We start from the raw sequence: 14,492 nt of genomic DNA, 5'->3' as shown, positions 1-14,492 counted from the left end.
TGAATGGCGAGGTTTGTTTATGCAAAGGGAAATCGCGAAAATAACGTGCGTTTTTAAGCGAGCTGGTTTTTATGATTTTTCATGCATAAAAATATTCTGTGAAATTGCGGGACGGAAAAACTTATTACAAACAGAAATACTCGCGTAATCACATTTCCAATGCGGGGTTTCATAATGGTAGAAAATTTAAGAGTTGAATTTTAATTAATCTGAGTTGAAAGTATAGAAACATAGAGGATATGTTGACATGGTTTCAGAAATTTAATTTCAATACTTAAAAATGATTTAAACTAACATTTTTATCTTAATTTAATTACTAAATTTAGTATCTTTTAATTTTTTGCAAAATGCAATATTTTTTCTATTAAATAATTCGTACACAGCGACTATTTATGCTTGATATTTATAGTTCGTGTACTTACATAATCTAAAAATTAAATTTTCATACGAAATGGAAACGGTTTCCACCGTTTTCTTTATGCATTTCAAAATAAAAATTTCGTTCCTTTCCTATTTTGTGTGCGATATGAACATTTTAGTTATTGCGGGGATTCTGTGCACTGGCACTGCGCACGGGTACGTAATTTGCAATTGTAGTTCATGTGTGTTACACTATAGTTAACAGCATCCGTTCCGCTGTTGTACTTGTGCGCTCTCCAAAGGCGAAGGAGGCAAGAGAGCACACACATACACGTACCGCGTACTGAGCACATTATAGTCGCAGAGAGTTGTATAAATTTCACGTAAAACGCTTCCCTGGAGTACACTTTTGCTCTGTATATTATTCCGCATACACCCAAAACTGAAGTGAGCTTAGAGCAACTTTCCGCTGTGCAAATTCATATGAAATTGTAATTTGCATTTAGTGTCGTGTGGAGGACCACCTAATAGGAAATTATTTATGATTATTCATACAAGATGTTTGAAGAAGGTATAAAATCATTTTTTTAATAATTATTCTCACAGGTGTAGTAGTAGTCATGTAGTTTCACAATACTTTAACATATATTTTACACTATCTACGAGTACCCAAGGTGATAGGTTGTATAAGTTGCGAATCCTTGTTAGATATGTTTTCGCCAAGGTTGTTTTACACTTATACACTTGATAACATCATAATCTACGAGTACGCTTGGGTATTTATATTTTTTTACATTATACTGTATTGTGGAAGAAAAAAATCGTGCGCAGGTAGACACATCTTCATTGCATAAGCGGAACATTATGCGCGTGTTTTCATTGTAAACATTGTGAAATTAAACTTGTTGAAGTAAAAATATTACAACGAAAAACCTTGGCGGGTGCACGCGATATTATTATTTTTTTAAATTTTATGCGAGTGAATAATTAACACCGACGGGTATTATTTTTAGCTATTAGGAATGGTTAATGTATGTTATTTTGGTATAAATGGAAATTTTGAAAAGGGACAATGTTTGAGTCTCTGTATAAAAGTCGAGCATTTATGAACTCCAAAACGACTGAACCGATTTTGATGAAACTTTCACGGTATCTTAAGATAGGTTTAGTGAGTAATTGTGTGATATTTTGAAGGAAAATTATACTTAAATGATGTTAAATAAGGGATAAAAGTTGATATTATGATTGATAGATGAAATAGTAGCTTTTCTCATTTCTTTGAATAAAAATTGAGAATTTTATTGGGAGAATTGGCATATAATAGCTTCAAGAAACAAGAAACTATTTTTTTATGAAATTTTATTTAAAGTTAGATGTGGAATCAGTTTCTGTCGATGCCTTCAAGGCGAAAAATGTAAAAACTCAAAACAATTCATCTAAAAATAAATAATAAACATTATGAAATGTAAATGGAAATGAATTCGACTATATTTATTAAAGCCAGTTAATGATATAATTATAGTCCTCTCAATTCATAATTTTCACTAAATTGAAACACGCTTGATTATTTTGATTCCATTTAATTCTGAAATATCTATCATACCGTAAATATTTAATATCCATGGCACTTATGCCGAAATTGAAAGAGGATTTCAGTTTTCGCTGTGCTTTGCATTTTCTAAATGGAACCGCTATCCAATCACAACGATTTGGCGACTATTGAATTCGCATTTACGTAAATTGCATCCCAAAAGTAGTAACATTTAATTTCTACATTTTGATAAATAGGTAATAATGATAAATTTTATCATGTGGCAAATTAAGTTGTAATGGCATTACCGAAAACCCAATTTCCTGCTAATTACTACGGTGCCAATTGGCTAAATAAAGTGCACACCGAACTGATTAGAACGATTCAAATGACAGCAAAACTGAAACCGCGAGTGGCAGCGGATGGTGGTCAATAGTGTGTTGTTAATCAGCGCGGCGCATTGCAACCACATTTAAAATTACGTTTATCAAACTCGACGGCTGGTGGGTTGGTTAATCAGTAATGTCTTTTCACATTGCATTGAGTGACAAATAATTTAGGCATTCGGTGAATGCTCATCGTGACACAACGCAAAGATAATAATTAACTAGTGCCAATTATTTTGTTGTTGAATATAACAACATTCAGCGTGTCCAACTGAATTCACGGAAATCGCTGACGGCTGTTTTCAGTTCGTAGTTTATACAACCACGCATCGTTTGTGTAAATTGGGTCGAAGCAATTTTCCGCTTGAAACCACAAATTGGTTGAATGGATCGAACATTAATGGAATAAAAATTAAGCACGCTCTCTTCTCTTGGATGTTGTAGGAATTCAAGTAGCATCTCTTCTTCTAGTCGTGTAGGAATTATGATCGCACTTGAAATTGCATCCTTTACGGTCAATATTTTCTTGGCGGAAACGCAATATAGCATCAATATAGGAAATTGGAAATCAATTGGAAAAAGGTTTGTGCGGATTGCGGGACGGCGGTGGTCGGCCATTAGCCGTTTGACAAATGGTTCCTGCGTCGCTTCATCGCCCACCAAACGGCTCCAATAACGCATCGGCGCCGGCAGCGGCGACCTCGAAGATTGCGTCTCTGTGGTCGGCGGCACAAAGAAGTTGAGGGGATTGAGTTTTGTGTGTGCGGCACGGTGGGCACATAATCAAAATAAAATAAATATAACTTTCCCTCTTGTACCTTAACGTTTCAAGTTACGATTTTAAGTTTACGCTCGGTCAGTTGAAGTTAAAGTGGCGCACAAAGGATATTTTTGACTTTCAAGGAGAAGAAAGCTTTGAAAAATATTCTTGGAATAAAAATAAAAGTAGTAGGACAATTCTTATATAAATTTTACTCTATGAAATGAAATTTAAAATTTTTATTTTTGACATTTTTGAAATTTTCTTACTTTACCCATGCTAAGTTTATAACAACGCGCTTGTGAACTTAACACAAAGCCTAAAATAAACTTGTTACCTAAATCCCGCGGACCGCAAAGATTAATTCATCACGTCGCCGACCGGGGACAGGCGCACGGGGGTGTGAGGGGCCGCAATCTCGACGCAGTAAATTTAACAGCGCATCCGTGCTGCCATCCGCCGCGCACCATTCTCACCACCGGCGGAATTGCCACCGCTCTGCACTTCTCCTTTTCGGCTATGACGCACGTTGAACTGGGCTGCTGAACCCTAGCACCAGCAAGAGCCCACTTTTGCGTCATTCCGGGTCGTATGCGCTTTCGCAACTAACAGATTCAACCGTGGCGCTTGGCACGAGCATCAGCATCGTGAGATTCCTGCACATCCTTAATATTCATTTGAAGTACTCCACGTATCTAGGCGGTGCATGAGAAGGCGCATTGCATTAAATTCGCAGCTTCTCCTAGTGCTGTAATTTTAAGTTTGAATTTTCCGAAAACACTGTTCAGTTTTCTACGGCGCGGGAATGATTGCGATGATGAAGTCGTAGCGCGCGCTCGTGAAGAATTTATGTCGGAGCGGAAAATGCGAAACGGGAACGCGAATAAATGAAGAAATTAAAAGGCGTTACGCAAAACTTCGTTATCGCGACGGCGGCGAGTTCGTGTCGCGTTCCGCCACACTGGTGCGAAAAGTAATTAAAAGATTGCTACTGCTGCTACACAACAACAAATTTGTGTTAGAAATCAACCTGGTTACTAAAAAGACAAATAATACTTTTTGATCTTCTTGTGCACAGTTGTGGTTCTATTTATTCCTGCATTTTATTAATCCAAAGAGGAATATGAAAGTGTTCCGCAGTTATCGCCATTATCTCCCGTTCCAGATGTTATCCTCACAAGGATACAAAAAACACGCAAGCACACATTGTTTTCCCTCATTTTCCTCTCCACTCTTCGCATTCATTCATCTACTAAGTGACTATTCTCTGATACCCTTATGTGTGCCTTGGAGGTACAGCACTCTCATTCATAAACGGCGAATCTCGAATGCAGCGCCCTTGAAAACGCAGTTTCGGAAAAAAGATTCTTAGATATTGCCGCTCGCCACCCCAGCGTGAGTTCCTGCGCGTCCTGTGCGACTTTTGCTCGTGCCTCCTGGCGACGCGCCATCGACGAGATGATACGTGCGTTGACAAGTGTCTCCCCTAAACTTGGGCATTAACTGTTAAGAGCCCTCTTTGCTCTCGACGTCTAAAGATTTATAATATGCAGCATCGGCTGGCATCCTGCACTCATCGCAGTTGTGTTATGATTGAGGGCTAAGGGATGTGAAGGGAGAGTCTGCCTTCCGATTTAACCTCTTCATGGCAACCAAGCGGGTTCTCTTGAGACTTTGCTGGATTATTATTGTAACAATGTCGACATTCGCTTAGCAGAGGACTTCCGACTTTGGAAATTTAAAATCTTGTATTGCATTTATATTTTATATTATATTTCGACTCGTAATAGTAATTTAATCAAAGAGAACAAATTGTTAATGCAGTTGGGATTGAAAGGACATTCTTTGAATTGAAGTGGCCGAAAGTTAATTAAAATTAAATCAAAGTCGAGAGTTGATTTTGCAGGCGATATGAAATTTAATTTAATGTGAAGTTATTTCTGGACGCTTAAATGAAACAAAATTTGTGATTTTAATTAATTTCGCAATTTGGTTGTGTTTTTAGGAACAGTCGTTTTCTGCGTTTCCTTTGTCCTTGATTGTTCTTTGTGCGCTTTTTCACTCTTGAGACTGCTTCATTTTCACAACCTTATATAATGGCTCCACTGAAGACTTGAAGCGTCTTTGAAAACTCTTCTTAAACTTTCCCCAGCAGCGCTAGTGCCTCTTGCGAATGGCAAATGAAATTGTTTCAAATTTTGTCAAGTTTACACATCATTATCAACATGTCTGCGACGTTAAACTACACGTAGTGATGTCTTTGAAGACGTTGTGTCAAAGGTAATGACAACTATACGTGTTTACACTGTTGTCTACTGATTGCGAAAGTTGTGTTTGATGTAACTATGTAAATTTCGTATTTATTTTGGAAATTTGTGAATTTTTGCTGCGTGTCTCGATAACATATTTTCAAATTAAAATCATAATGACCTAAATGTTGTTGGCAGTAACGTAATTATTATCAATTGGCTTTCATTGCCTTCAACATTGACAACATTGTTCAGCGAGTTGTGAAATAACAATTAAAATCAATATTTTCACATTGATAAAGCTGGCTGTTCGCTGGACTATAAATAATTGTAACACAATAGCTTTATGTTGATATAACATTTAGGTAAAATATATTTAATACATGAAGGAAATTCAATAAATTATAATAAAATTTATCTTTCAATCCATTGAAGTTGAATTTTGATAAATCATCACACAGAAATCATGTTTTTATTATTTTTTCGAATTTGTCTACATATTCTACATATATTAGTTATAATATTAACAAATTGGCATTGTATTTATCAGAATTATTTCCGATATTCGCTTAATTCCGACGCGACGCATTGCTGCCGTATTGTTGTTCATAGTTTTAAACCCCGGTGACGCCCGCTCAACATCGAGGCAATATTTTATGAATGGGATTATTGATAAACTCGCAACGCGTAAAACACACACGACAGTTTGAAACGTCCGACAAGGGAACGCGCAAAGCTTGAAAGTTTAGACGGACGGGCGTGATGCATCGCGACACTGCCAGGTATAAATTACGCGCTGCGGATTAGCGCTCGATGAAGCTTCCCTCGTTATATATACCTTGCTACTGCGTGCATCATCATGCTGCACCTCACGTATAGACAGGATGAATTCGCGTATTTCGGCAGGCGAGGGTAGGAAAAACGCGCCGATCCATTATTTTCTACCCGGGCCCTTGTTTTCCATACGTAAATAATTTTATATTCAAATGAGTGCTGCCGGAAAAGTAACATCTGCGACGAATTGCTCGATACAAATGCGCGTGAGTAACCGTATCGTGGGACAATTTTGTGAAAGTGTCAAAATGGCTGAAGTTTTAAATGGCGCGCGAATTGTTCGCGACGTGGAAATATCGCTCGCGTTGTGACGGAATAAATACAGAAAAAAGCATCATCCGTGGAACATTGTAAATTGCCGAGATGTGCGTGTGGGAATTTAAAGAAGAAGAAAAACATGTTTTTACCGAGTTTAAACGGAGGAAGCACGCCGAAGATGAGGCGTATCTGCATAAGTGTGACAGGTCGAAAACAAGCAAAGAAAACGCAATTTTCTTTCGCTTTTACACACTGCACACATGAGTGCTTAAATTTGAAAAAGTATGGAAATTTGAGTGTGAAGTCACGGAAGATGTGTGAAGATTTGTTCTGCACTCGGCTTTTATTGCCGTCATTATTCTTTTGGTGAGTCGTGAGTGTATAAAGTTGGTATTACATAAATATTTAATTTATGATTTATCAGGAATCACGGGGTGTAATTAAGTAAAAAAAAACAAAGATTTGTGTAAATTTAGAAGCAATTTAGTAAATTTTGATAATTTTGCATAATCAGAGTCTAAAATTACTTTCTAGGCCCTAAAATGTTTCAATAATAATGTTGTAGCTTGATTTTTATACTTATTTTTGTTTTGTTGAGTTTGTTTTGTTCGCATTTGTTGTAAACAAGTTTCTATTTAGCACTATAGTTTCTACTTATCTTCTTACCATTTCCGACTTTTGAGCCCCGACAAATTCGCAATCTATTCACTCATTTATTCACGCTTCTCGCTGTATCTCTCATTTGTTAGCACAATTCACCCCTATTGTTGCGTTATGTTGGCAAGTAGTTATAAAAGTACTTCTGTTATTGTTTCCATCCTCGACTCGGCGCTTCACTCGGCTCACACACAATAACACTGAAGTCGTGATAACTTGATGCCTGAAGTGTAATTCAGTAAATCGCATAACGGATGTGAAAATAACGTAACACGCGGATGAAATGTTTAAATGCGACAGATTGAAAAGTAGCTGTTTATGTAGCTTTTATTTCAGCCAACAGAAATTGAAACATTTATACCATTTGAAAATAAATACGAAAAATTTATTTTACGTTGCGTAATGTGAGAGCCAGTGCTAGAAAAAAATTATGTCATTAAGCTTTGTTAGCGAAGAAGACAAAAGTACATTTAGGGAAGGAAGAAGCAGCACAGTTCCGAGTGAGTCAAAGTTGCTACAGCACGCACATTCGACTAGAATACGAATGAAAATAAATGAAACAACGCGGCTTTATCTGCGGTTGTTAACGGAGGAAGGAAAGATAAAAGATAAAAAGAAGTTGGTTAAGTACGACGTGGATTTTTGCCTGGCCTATATTGTTGCAAAAGTTTTTTTCCGAAAAAGTTTTATTAATGTCGCATAGCAGAAGAAATGAAAGTTTTAGACAAAAGTTGCTTATCCTACTGTCACCAAAAATCCTAAATTTTTACAAAATAAAAAACCATGTGTGCTTTGCGTTCACACACATTAATTAGTTTAAAACCTTGAATAAATAACAAAGGGGGTAAATAATCCATCATGCAAACACACAGCGTCCGTGTTGACGAGGGTAAATTTTTAATGAATTTTAATGTCGGACGCGCGCTCGAACGGTAATGATAATAATTTAATTAACGTCATGTTTTTAACGACATTATTATCGATTTTAAGTGCATGGCACACGGGGCGGCGCACTGTTGCGCTTGCACGTCGAAGATTTGTTTGTGTTGCGCAATTGCAGCTTTGTTTGCAACGTGACACGGAATACAAATGATCAAAATGCGGCATCGGAATGATACGCGATGCGAATTATCCCCCGCGCGCGCGTGCACTTCTCGAACGTGAATATAAATTCGGTTTTAATTAGAAGCCAGTACATTTGTTCGCCAGTCGATGATTACGCAATGGCATTATTAGTGGACATGGAGTTCATGAGGCTGCATCACTCGTGGAATTGATGAGTTAATAACTATGAGAGTATAGGGATTTTGATTCGATCAGGTAGTTAATTAAAGTATATTAGTTGCAAAATTTTTGGATAGTAGCAATTAAAGTAATTTATTTATACAGGAATTAATTTATTACTAGCTTTCGCCCACGATTTTAATTTGAATAACTTGTGTAATTAAGTAAAAAGGAATATTTTTGTGTTTGAACCTATTGTGGGCCGACAGCGCCACCTCGGTTTGAATTAGATAACTATAATTATGATTGAATTTCCATACTCACTTTCATCCTGTATTTTACACCCTGAATGTTAATTTTACGCAACAAAAAGTAGTCTATTTTATTTTCCTTTGTCTAATATATCTCTATACTAAAATTTATCAAAATTAATTCAATGGTTTGAGCGTGTGCAACAAACAAACTAATATTCACTTATATAATATCAGTGAGAATTTTATATTTAATTTTAGTTTTTTCTTGTTAAGATTTTATTCCAGGGTGTGTGAATTGTACCCGCTCTTGAATTGCCTTTGTTCGGCGCTCTTCCGTGTCTTTCAGTACTTCAGTACACCGTTTCTAGTGGAATTCCACTCTTCTGCTTTCCAACGCGACAATTTTTCCTAAATGAGCACCCGCTTCCGCGCTTCTGTTAAATTTATTTCTCACTGACGTAATTCGCGGTTGAGTTGCATTTATTTCGCGTTTTTATTTTTATTTTTTCTGTATAATAATAAACGATTCATCACTTTTATTATATTTTTATTCCCGAAAATATTTGCTGTATTATCAAATAAAGCTGTTGCGAAATCACGACGTGATGGACTGGATCTAGATGTGGAGTCGTAGACAAAAGTATATTTCATGCATATTATGTACTTTCGACCCTAAGCCATCTTTATCCCGGCTACAACGGCGACTCCTAATCTAGTTTCAGTTTCGCCGTTTTGACAGTAATGTATCGCGTCGATTTTTCACATCCGCATGAACTTTTCTTCCGGCCAGCGAGACGTCGCATCTAGTTACACAGTGCACAAAGCTTTCCTGCGGAGTTTTTGTGTTCGGTGGAGGCGCCGGGAATGGTGAATTGGGAATATATGTGCTTGCAACTTCAAACTTGCAGTTTCTCCAACTCGTGTGAGCGACTGCATTCGCTTTTCTTTCTTTCTTCGCTTCCTCGTGGAAGTAGAGCTGGATGAATTCCTGATTCGTAGTGTAGTCGGTCGTTCCTTTCGTGTTTTGGCAGTTTTGTTCATGCCCTGTTTGAGTTGCCTCCACTTGTCAGTTTCAACTGCGTTCGATACCTTTGGGAATTTTTTCCTCGTCGATTGCTTGCGCTCCGCTGCAGTTTTGCAAGTTTTTTTTTCTCTGCGAGTAGTTTCGGAGGTTCATTCACACGAAGGTATACACTCGATTAGATTAGATTATTCTTTGTTTGTTCACGCAGCACAAGCTTTGTAACGTAAAGTATTAGAGACGAATGTCGACTCATGTTGGATGTAATGAAGAGGGGCAACAAGGCACCAGAAAGTTTTTGTGAATTATAAATAAGGTTTCGATGCGGAACTCTTGCAATATGTAGGAGTTCATGAAGCAATGCGATATGTTTTTCTGTTGCTATTAATTTTTAGTCCCTTGTTCTTCAAAATTGTTGTAAAATTAAAATTTTGAATAATTTATCTCGATTTTTGATCTCTAGACCTCTGTGTCGTATAAAATTTTAAAATGTCACATCATTTGCACTCAACTTAAATTGAAATATTCATGATGGTAATCAAACAAACTAAATTATTACGCCGCGAAAGACGCAGTCATCAAAAAGTTTCCAGCCTAAATTATAAAAGATTATGATGGACATTTTAAACCCGGAAAGGAGAAGAGTCATCGGAGTTCTTGAGGTTTTTGGCATTTTCTCATTACGCCGTAACCCCTTTAACGCAATTAAGGATTAAGCCGATCTTGCTGCAAAAGAGGGGAGCCGGAAAAGATTGGCTCCAAATTGACAATATTCATTATTTACCAACACTCGCCGAGCGCACAGTTTGTCAATGTGACCGAAAATGTCAAGCCTGGGTGCATCCTGCACAGATTGTGCTTTAAATTATTAATTTTCCTATTTTATCATTATACACCTAGGGATGTAGAATATATTTATTCCAATCATCTTAAAATGCGAATTGGATGTTTTTGAATCACAGATTATCCGGAACTGTGTAAATTATTAAGTAATCCAAGATGTGATGCTTCCGGCGAGGTGACATCGTGACACAATGAAGCCGTTATGTTAAATAACCGAAAACAAGAAGACAGTTTGATGCCAGCGGGTCGCACGCGCCAATGTTAATAAAATACGGGAAATTGGTAGAAATGGAGCGAAAAAAAAGCAATAAAACGAAATAGGAAATACAAACTTCCCGAAACAGGAAGAAAAACACGCACACGCAATGAACGAAAACGTAGGAAATTAAAATTTATTTCATTTGTTCACAACGGAGTGCTTTGCTCAAATACCTCCTACATTTTTAACGTGTGCTATATACTCGTATATTCCACCATTCAATCTGCACAGGATAGAAGTTTAGATTTAACTAATCTATCTAGCGTAAACGACCTCAACGAAAAGAAGTGGATCCAAAACAGATTCAAATCAAAATTTTATCGGCGTTCTTCCAGACACTGGGCATACATATATGCAGTAGTGGAAAGTCATTGAATACAAAAAGCGTTGCGGGCTCGTTTCCGGCTTTATTTGGGGAACAACGCGAACAAAACGTTGCAGCACAACGTTCTCACTGGGAGCGGTTTGCATGGAGCGATAAAGCTAATCCATTCGCTGGGTTTATCTACCAACAACAAGAACTTCTCGTTGAACCTAAACAACTGAATTTAAATGTTTGCGCGTGCCCTACAAAACGCTCCCGGCTTGCGGAAATATATATGGTGCACGGAGTGTTAACCTTGCATACTGCATGTTTCGGATGTTATCAAATATTGCCGTATTAAAAAAGGGAAAAAACGGTGACATGATTATTTTGGCGATAAATTATTTATGTGGGAGTTTGTTACATTCCACTGCTTCTAAATTGGCAGATATGGTTCGTTCGTGTTTTATGTTTCAATATACCGCATCCCATGTTGGATACTTTGTACCTCATCCCAAACGTTTTCATGTCTCTGCACGTCCCACCTACACATGCTGCATCATACATGATACGACATCGTTATTCGACTTTTCTCCGGGTTGTTGGTCTCTCTGCTGTGGTCGTTTGGACGCTCACCCGAATTGTAAAAAATCCAACGTATTCGTTTGGACTGTTGGTGAATACTGTGCGCACCGCTCTTGTTTCCTCTTCTTTGCTTGCCTGCCCGGGCGCAGGACGACGGCGGTGGTCTGTAAAATGCGTTGCCGCCGCCGCCTCGCCTTCACGTGACCTACATTCGAGGGCGCGGGAAGCGATTCCAGGGCGCCACTCCGATCCACGGCGGCGGCACTCCACTGCTGGCTGAGGACTGTGACCCTGATATCGATCCCGCGCGCACTCTTGTTGTGCCGCCCCGCACGCCCAGCTCAACAAACCGCTCTACTTCTCTACTTTACTTCAGCAGCTTGAATTTTGATCTCGAACTCAATTCACCCGAGTTGGCGACGACCAGAATGTTGTGGAGAGCTCGGATGACCGCAATGGCATTATTATCATCACGTTGTGCAGCAGACGGATGAAATCATTTCTAATTTACATGTTGTTTTAATTTTGTGATGAGTAACATTTTATGTTTATGTATTAATGTGGGCGTTAAATAATATGATTCTCTGACTCATCGCTCATATGAATGAATGCATAATGAGTGAATAAGTTATGATGCTGCAATTTCATTATAAAATTCAATTCATATTTGAATAGCTCGAGTGCAGTCTAACTCGGCGTGAGTAATGTTTACTGCATTTTCTCTATACGAGTATTGCATGCTTCTTGGAAAATGTGCAATTTCTATGATTTATACTTCAATCACCACAATTTTGCCGCCAAGAAAAATTTATTTTTTATTTTTTGTTGAATTCTCACTATTTGTCATGATTATCGGGATCATTGGTACATGTTGACAGCCGTTATTATGTGCGATACCCTCTCGAAAGGTCCGAATTGCAATTGACACACATTCTGTGATGATGTCCATTGTAGAATTCACCGTTTCGGTTCGCAGAGTGTTGATGATGTAGAATGGGATTGCGCCGTCCGATCTCGACTAAACGGTGACGACAAAAGGGGAGCGGACGCAGCGGGTCGAAATTCCTGGGTCGGTGTGCCTGGTTTGCTCCCTTATCTCGGAACCGTCATCGTTTTATTACGATCCAGTTCTGCGACCGACAGTGCGGCGTCGGTGTCTGCGTCTGCTTCAACTTCGGTTGCGTTCCGAACATAACGCCAATTGGCAATTATGTAACGCCGGCGCGGTGTAATGTAAATGAACGGAAGCGCCGGAAACGGCCTAGACGCTGGCGCTGAATGTGAACCCTGAAATTCGGGTTGCGCCCGCACCCGAAACGAGCCCGCAAACGGGACTGAGTAGAAATTCAGCCAAGTCGTAACTCCTCATGAATACTAATATTAACTGCGTTGGAAATTATAGGGGTTAATAGTATCATGGTATCTGTAATCAGGCTTTTTAGTGAAACTAGGAGATTGATAACAAAGTCGCATTTTGACAAATTGGGTTATTCAATCGAATTATACCAGATTCAGGTTTCTAATGCTTTCTTGCGGTTCAGTTTACTACCTCTGCGGACGCCTGGATGTCTGTTCCCATCGACTTTTGTACACTTTGCGTTTTATCGACCGCTATTCACTCCCGGGAACAAATTCTCCCACGCAGAACTTACATTATCAGCAGAAAACAAAAATAACACCCCGAACGCGAATTGAAGCGTTGGCAATGCTGCGCGCATCGCAGATCAACGGCATATATAAAAATAGATGAAGGTCAAAAGGACGAACGACCAACATCGCAATACGAAATTCGCATTACGCAATTCCAGCGGGAACTCTCATAAAACGAAGTAAACCAAGCACAAAAAACAGCCAACAAAATGATTGATTAACTTCGTTTCGACTTGTTTTTTCATGAGCTTTTGCATGAGCTTTACTTATTTTATTTTGCTGATTTAACATTGGCTTTTTATGACATGTAATAATATTTGTTTATTTTGTTACAGCCGTCTCGAAGGAAGAGCAGGATGAGCGAAAGCTACACTACAACGGCTACAGTGACGAATTCCTAGATAGGTTAGAACCCAACGGAAATATTCCAGCAGGTCAGTGTTTATCAACTTTAGTTTTTGATTTTTTATCCGAGGTAATATTATAAATGCGTCTGGGAGATTGTTTGTATGTTTGTTACGCTCTTACGCGAAAACCACTGAACTAATTTTGATAAATTTTGGTATAGAGATATTTCAGACTAAGGAAAATAAAATAGGATAGTTTTTGTTGCATAAATATAACTTGAAGGGTGTAGAATAAGGGATGGAAGTTGAAATGATAATTCCGATTGCGATAGAGCAAAACTGCATTATTAGTTTTTCTCATTTCTTTAAAATATAAAGGAATATCTTATTCCTGGAATCAACACTTAATACTTTGTCATATGAGCACGAAAGCAATAAGTAAACTATTTATTTTATTAAAACCTAAGCGGGCAAAAGCAAGAATTTAATAAAATTAAATTGCAAATGGAATTGTATGACGTCAGCACTGGACTTCATATACCTATAGTAAATGATGTTCATGTTGGCTAAAATTAATACACGCCTGGAAGGATAATTGGGGCGTGCACGACGCACCGACGTACGGTTAATGATTAATTAACGCGCAGAAATAGGCGTCATGGACAGAGGCATACGAATCATCAAAGCGCGGTGTTCGAAGCAAATTCTATCTTAGTATCTGCAGAATATATTTCGTATTTTAATTCATGAATAATGACGGGCGTCTGATTTAATTAACGATTCACATTTATACCCGGCGTTCGCCAAAGTAAATCCACTAATAAACTCAACTTTTAGCCTAGTTGCAGTTTTTGTTTTGAGCACTTGATTTATATACAGCGAAATATATGAGTTTATTACCGGCTGTGTTTTATGGTTTCTGGTGGATTTGATGGGTTTTTAATGCGCGATATACTTTGGATTAAATTAA

The 14,492-nt window shown here is 38.1% G+C and overlaps 1 protein-coding gene across 3 annotated transcripts in view; it reads left to right on the top strand.

The window, feature by feature from the left end:
• The window catches only part of Eip63E (cyclin dependent kinase Eip63E), a 91,431-nt gene that overhangs the window by 61,662 nt on the left and 15,277 nt on the right, over positions 1-14,492 (top strand). For all 3 annotated transcript variants that reach the window (XM_065304306.1, XM_065304307.1, XM_065304308.1), the window contains one exon: positions 13,511-13,609. In XM_065304306.1, coding sequence (XP_065160378.1) covers positions 13,511-13,609 — 99 coding nt within the window. The remainder of the gene's footprint in view (positions 1-13,510; positions 13,610-14,492) is intronic.

Source organism: Atheta coriaria, unplaced genomic scaffold (assembly GCF_025399875.1).
Source record: "Atheta coriaria isolate IRGN ID8LTWV9N9 unplaced genomic scaffold, Caltech_Dcor_3.1 hic_scaffold_6_pilon, whole genome shotgun sequence".
In the NCBI taxonomy this organism is placed as follows: domain Eukaryota; kingdom Metazoa; phylum Arthropoda; class Insecta; order Coleoptera; family Staphylinidae; genus Dalotia; species Dalotia coriaria.
The sequence above is the reverse complement of the archived record's forward strand: the minus strand, read 5'-3'. Positions and strand labels throughout refer to the sequence as shown.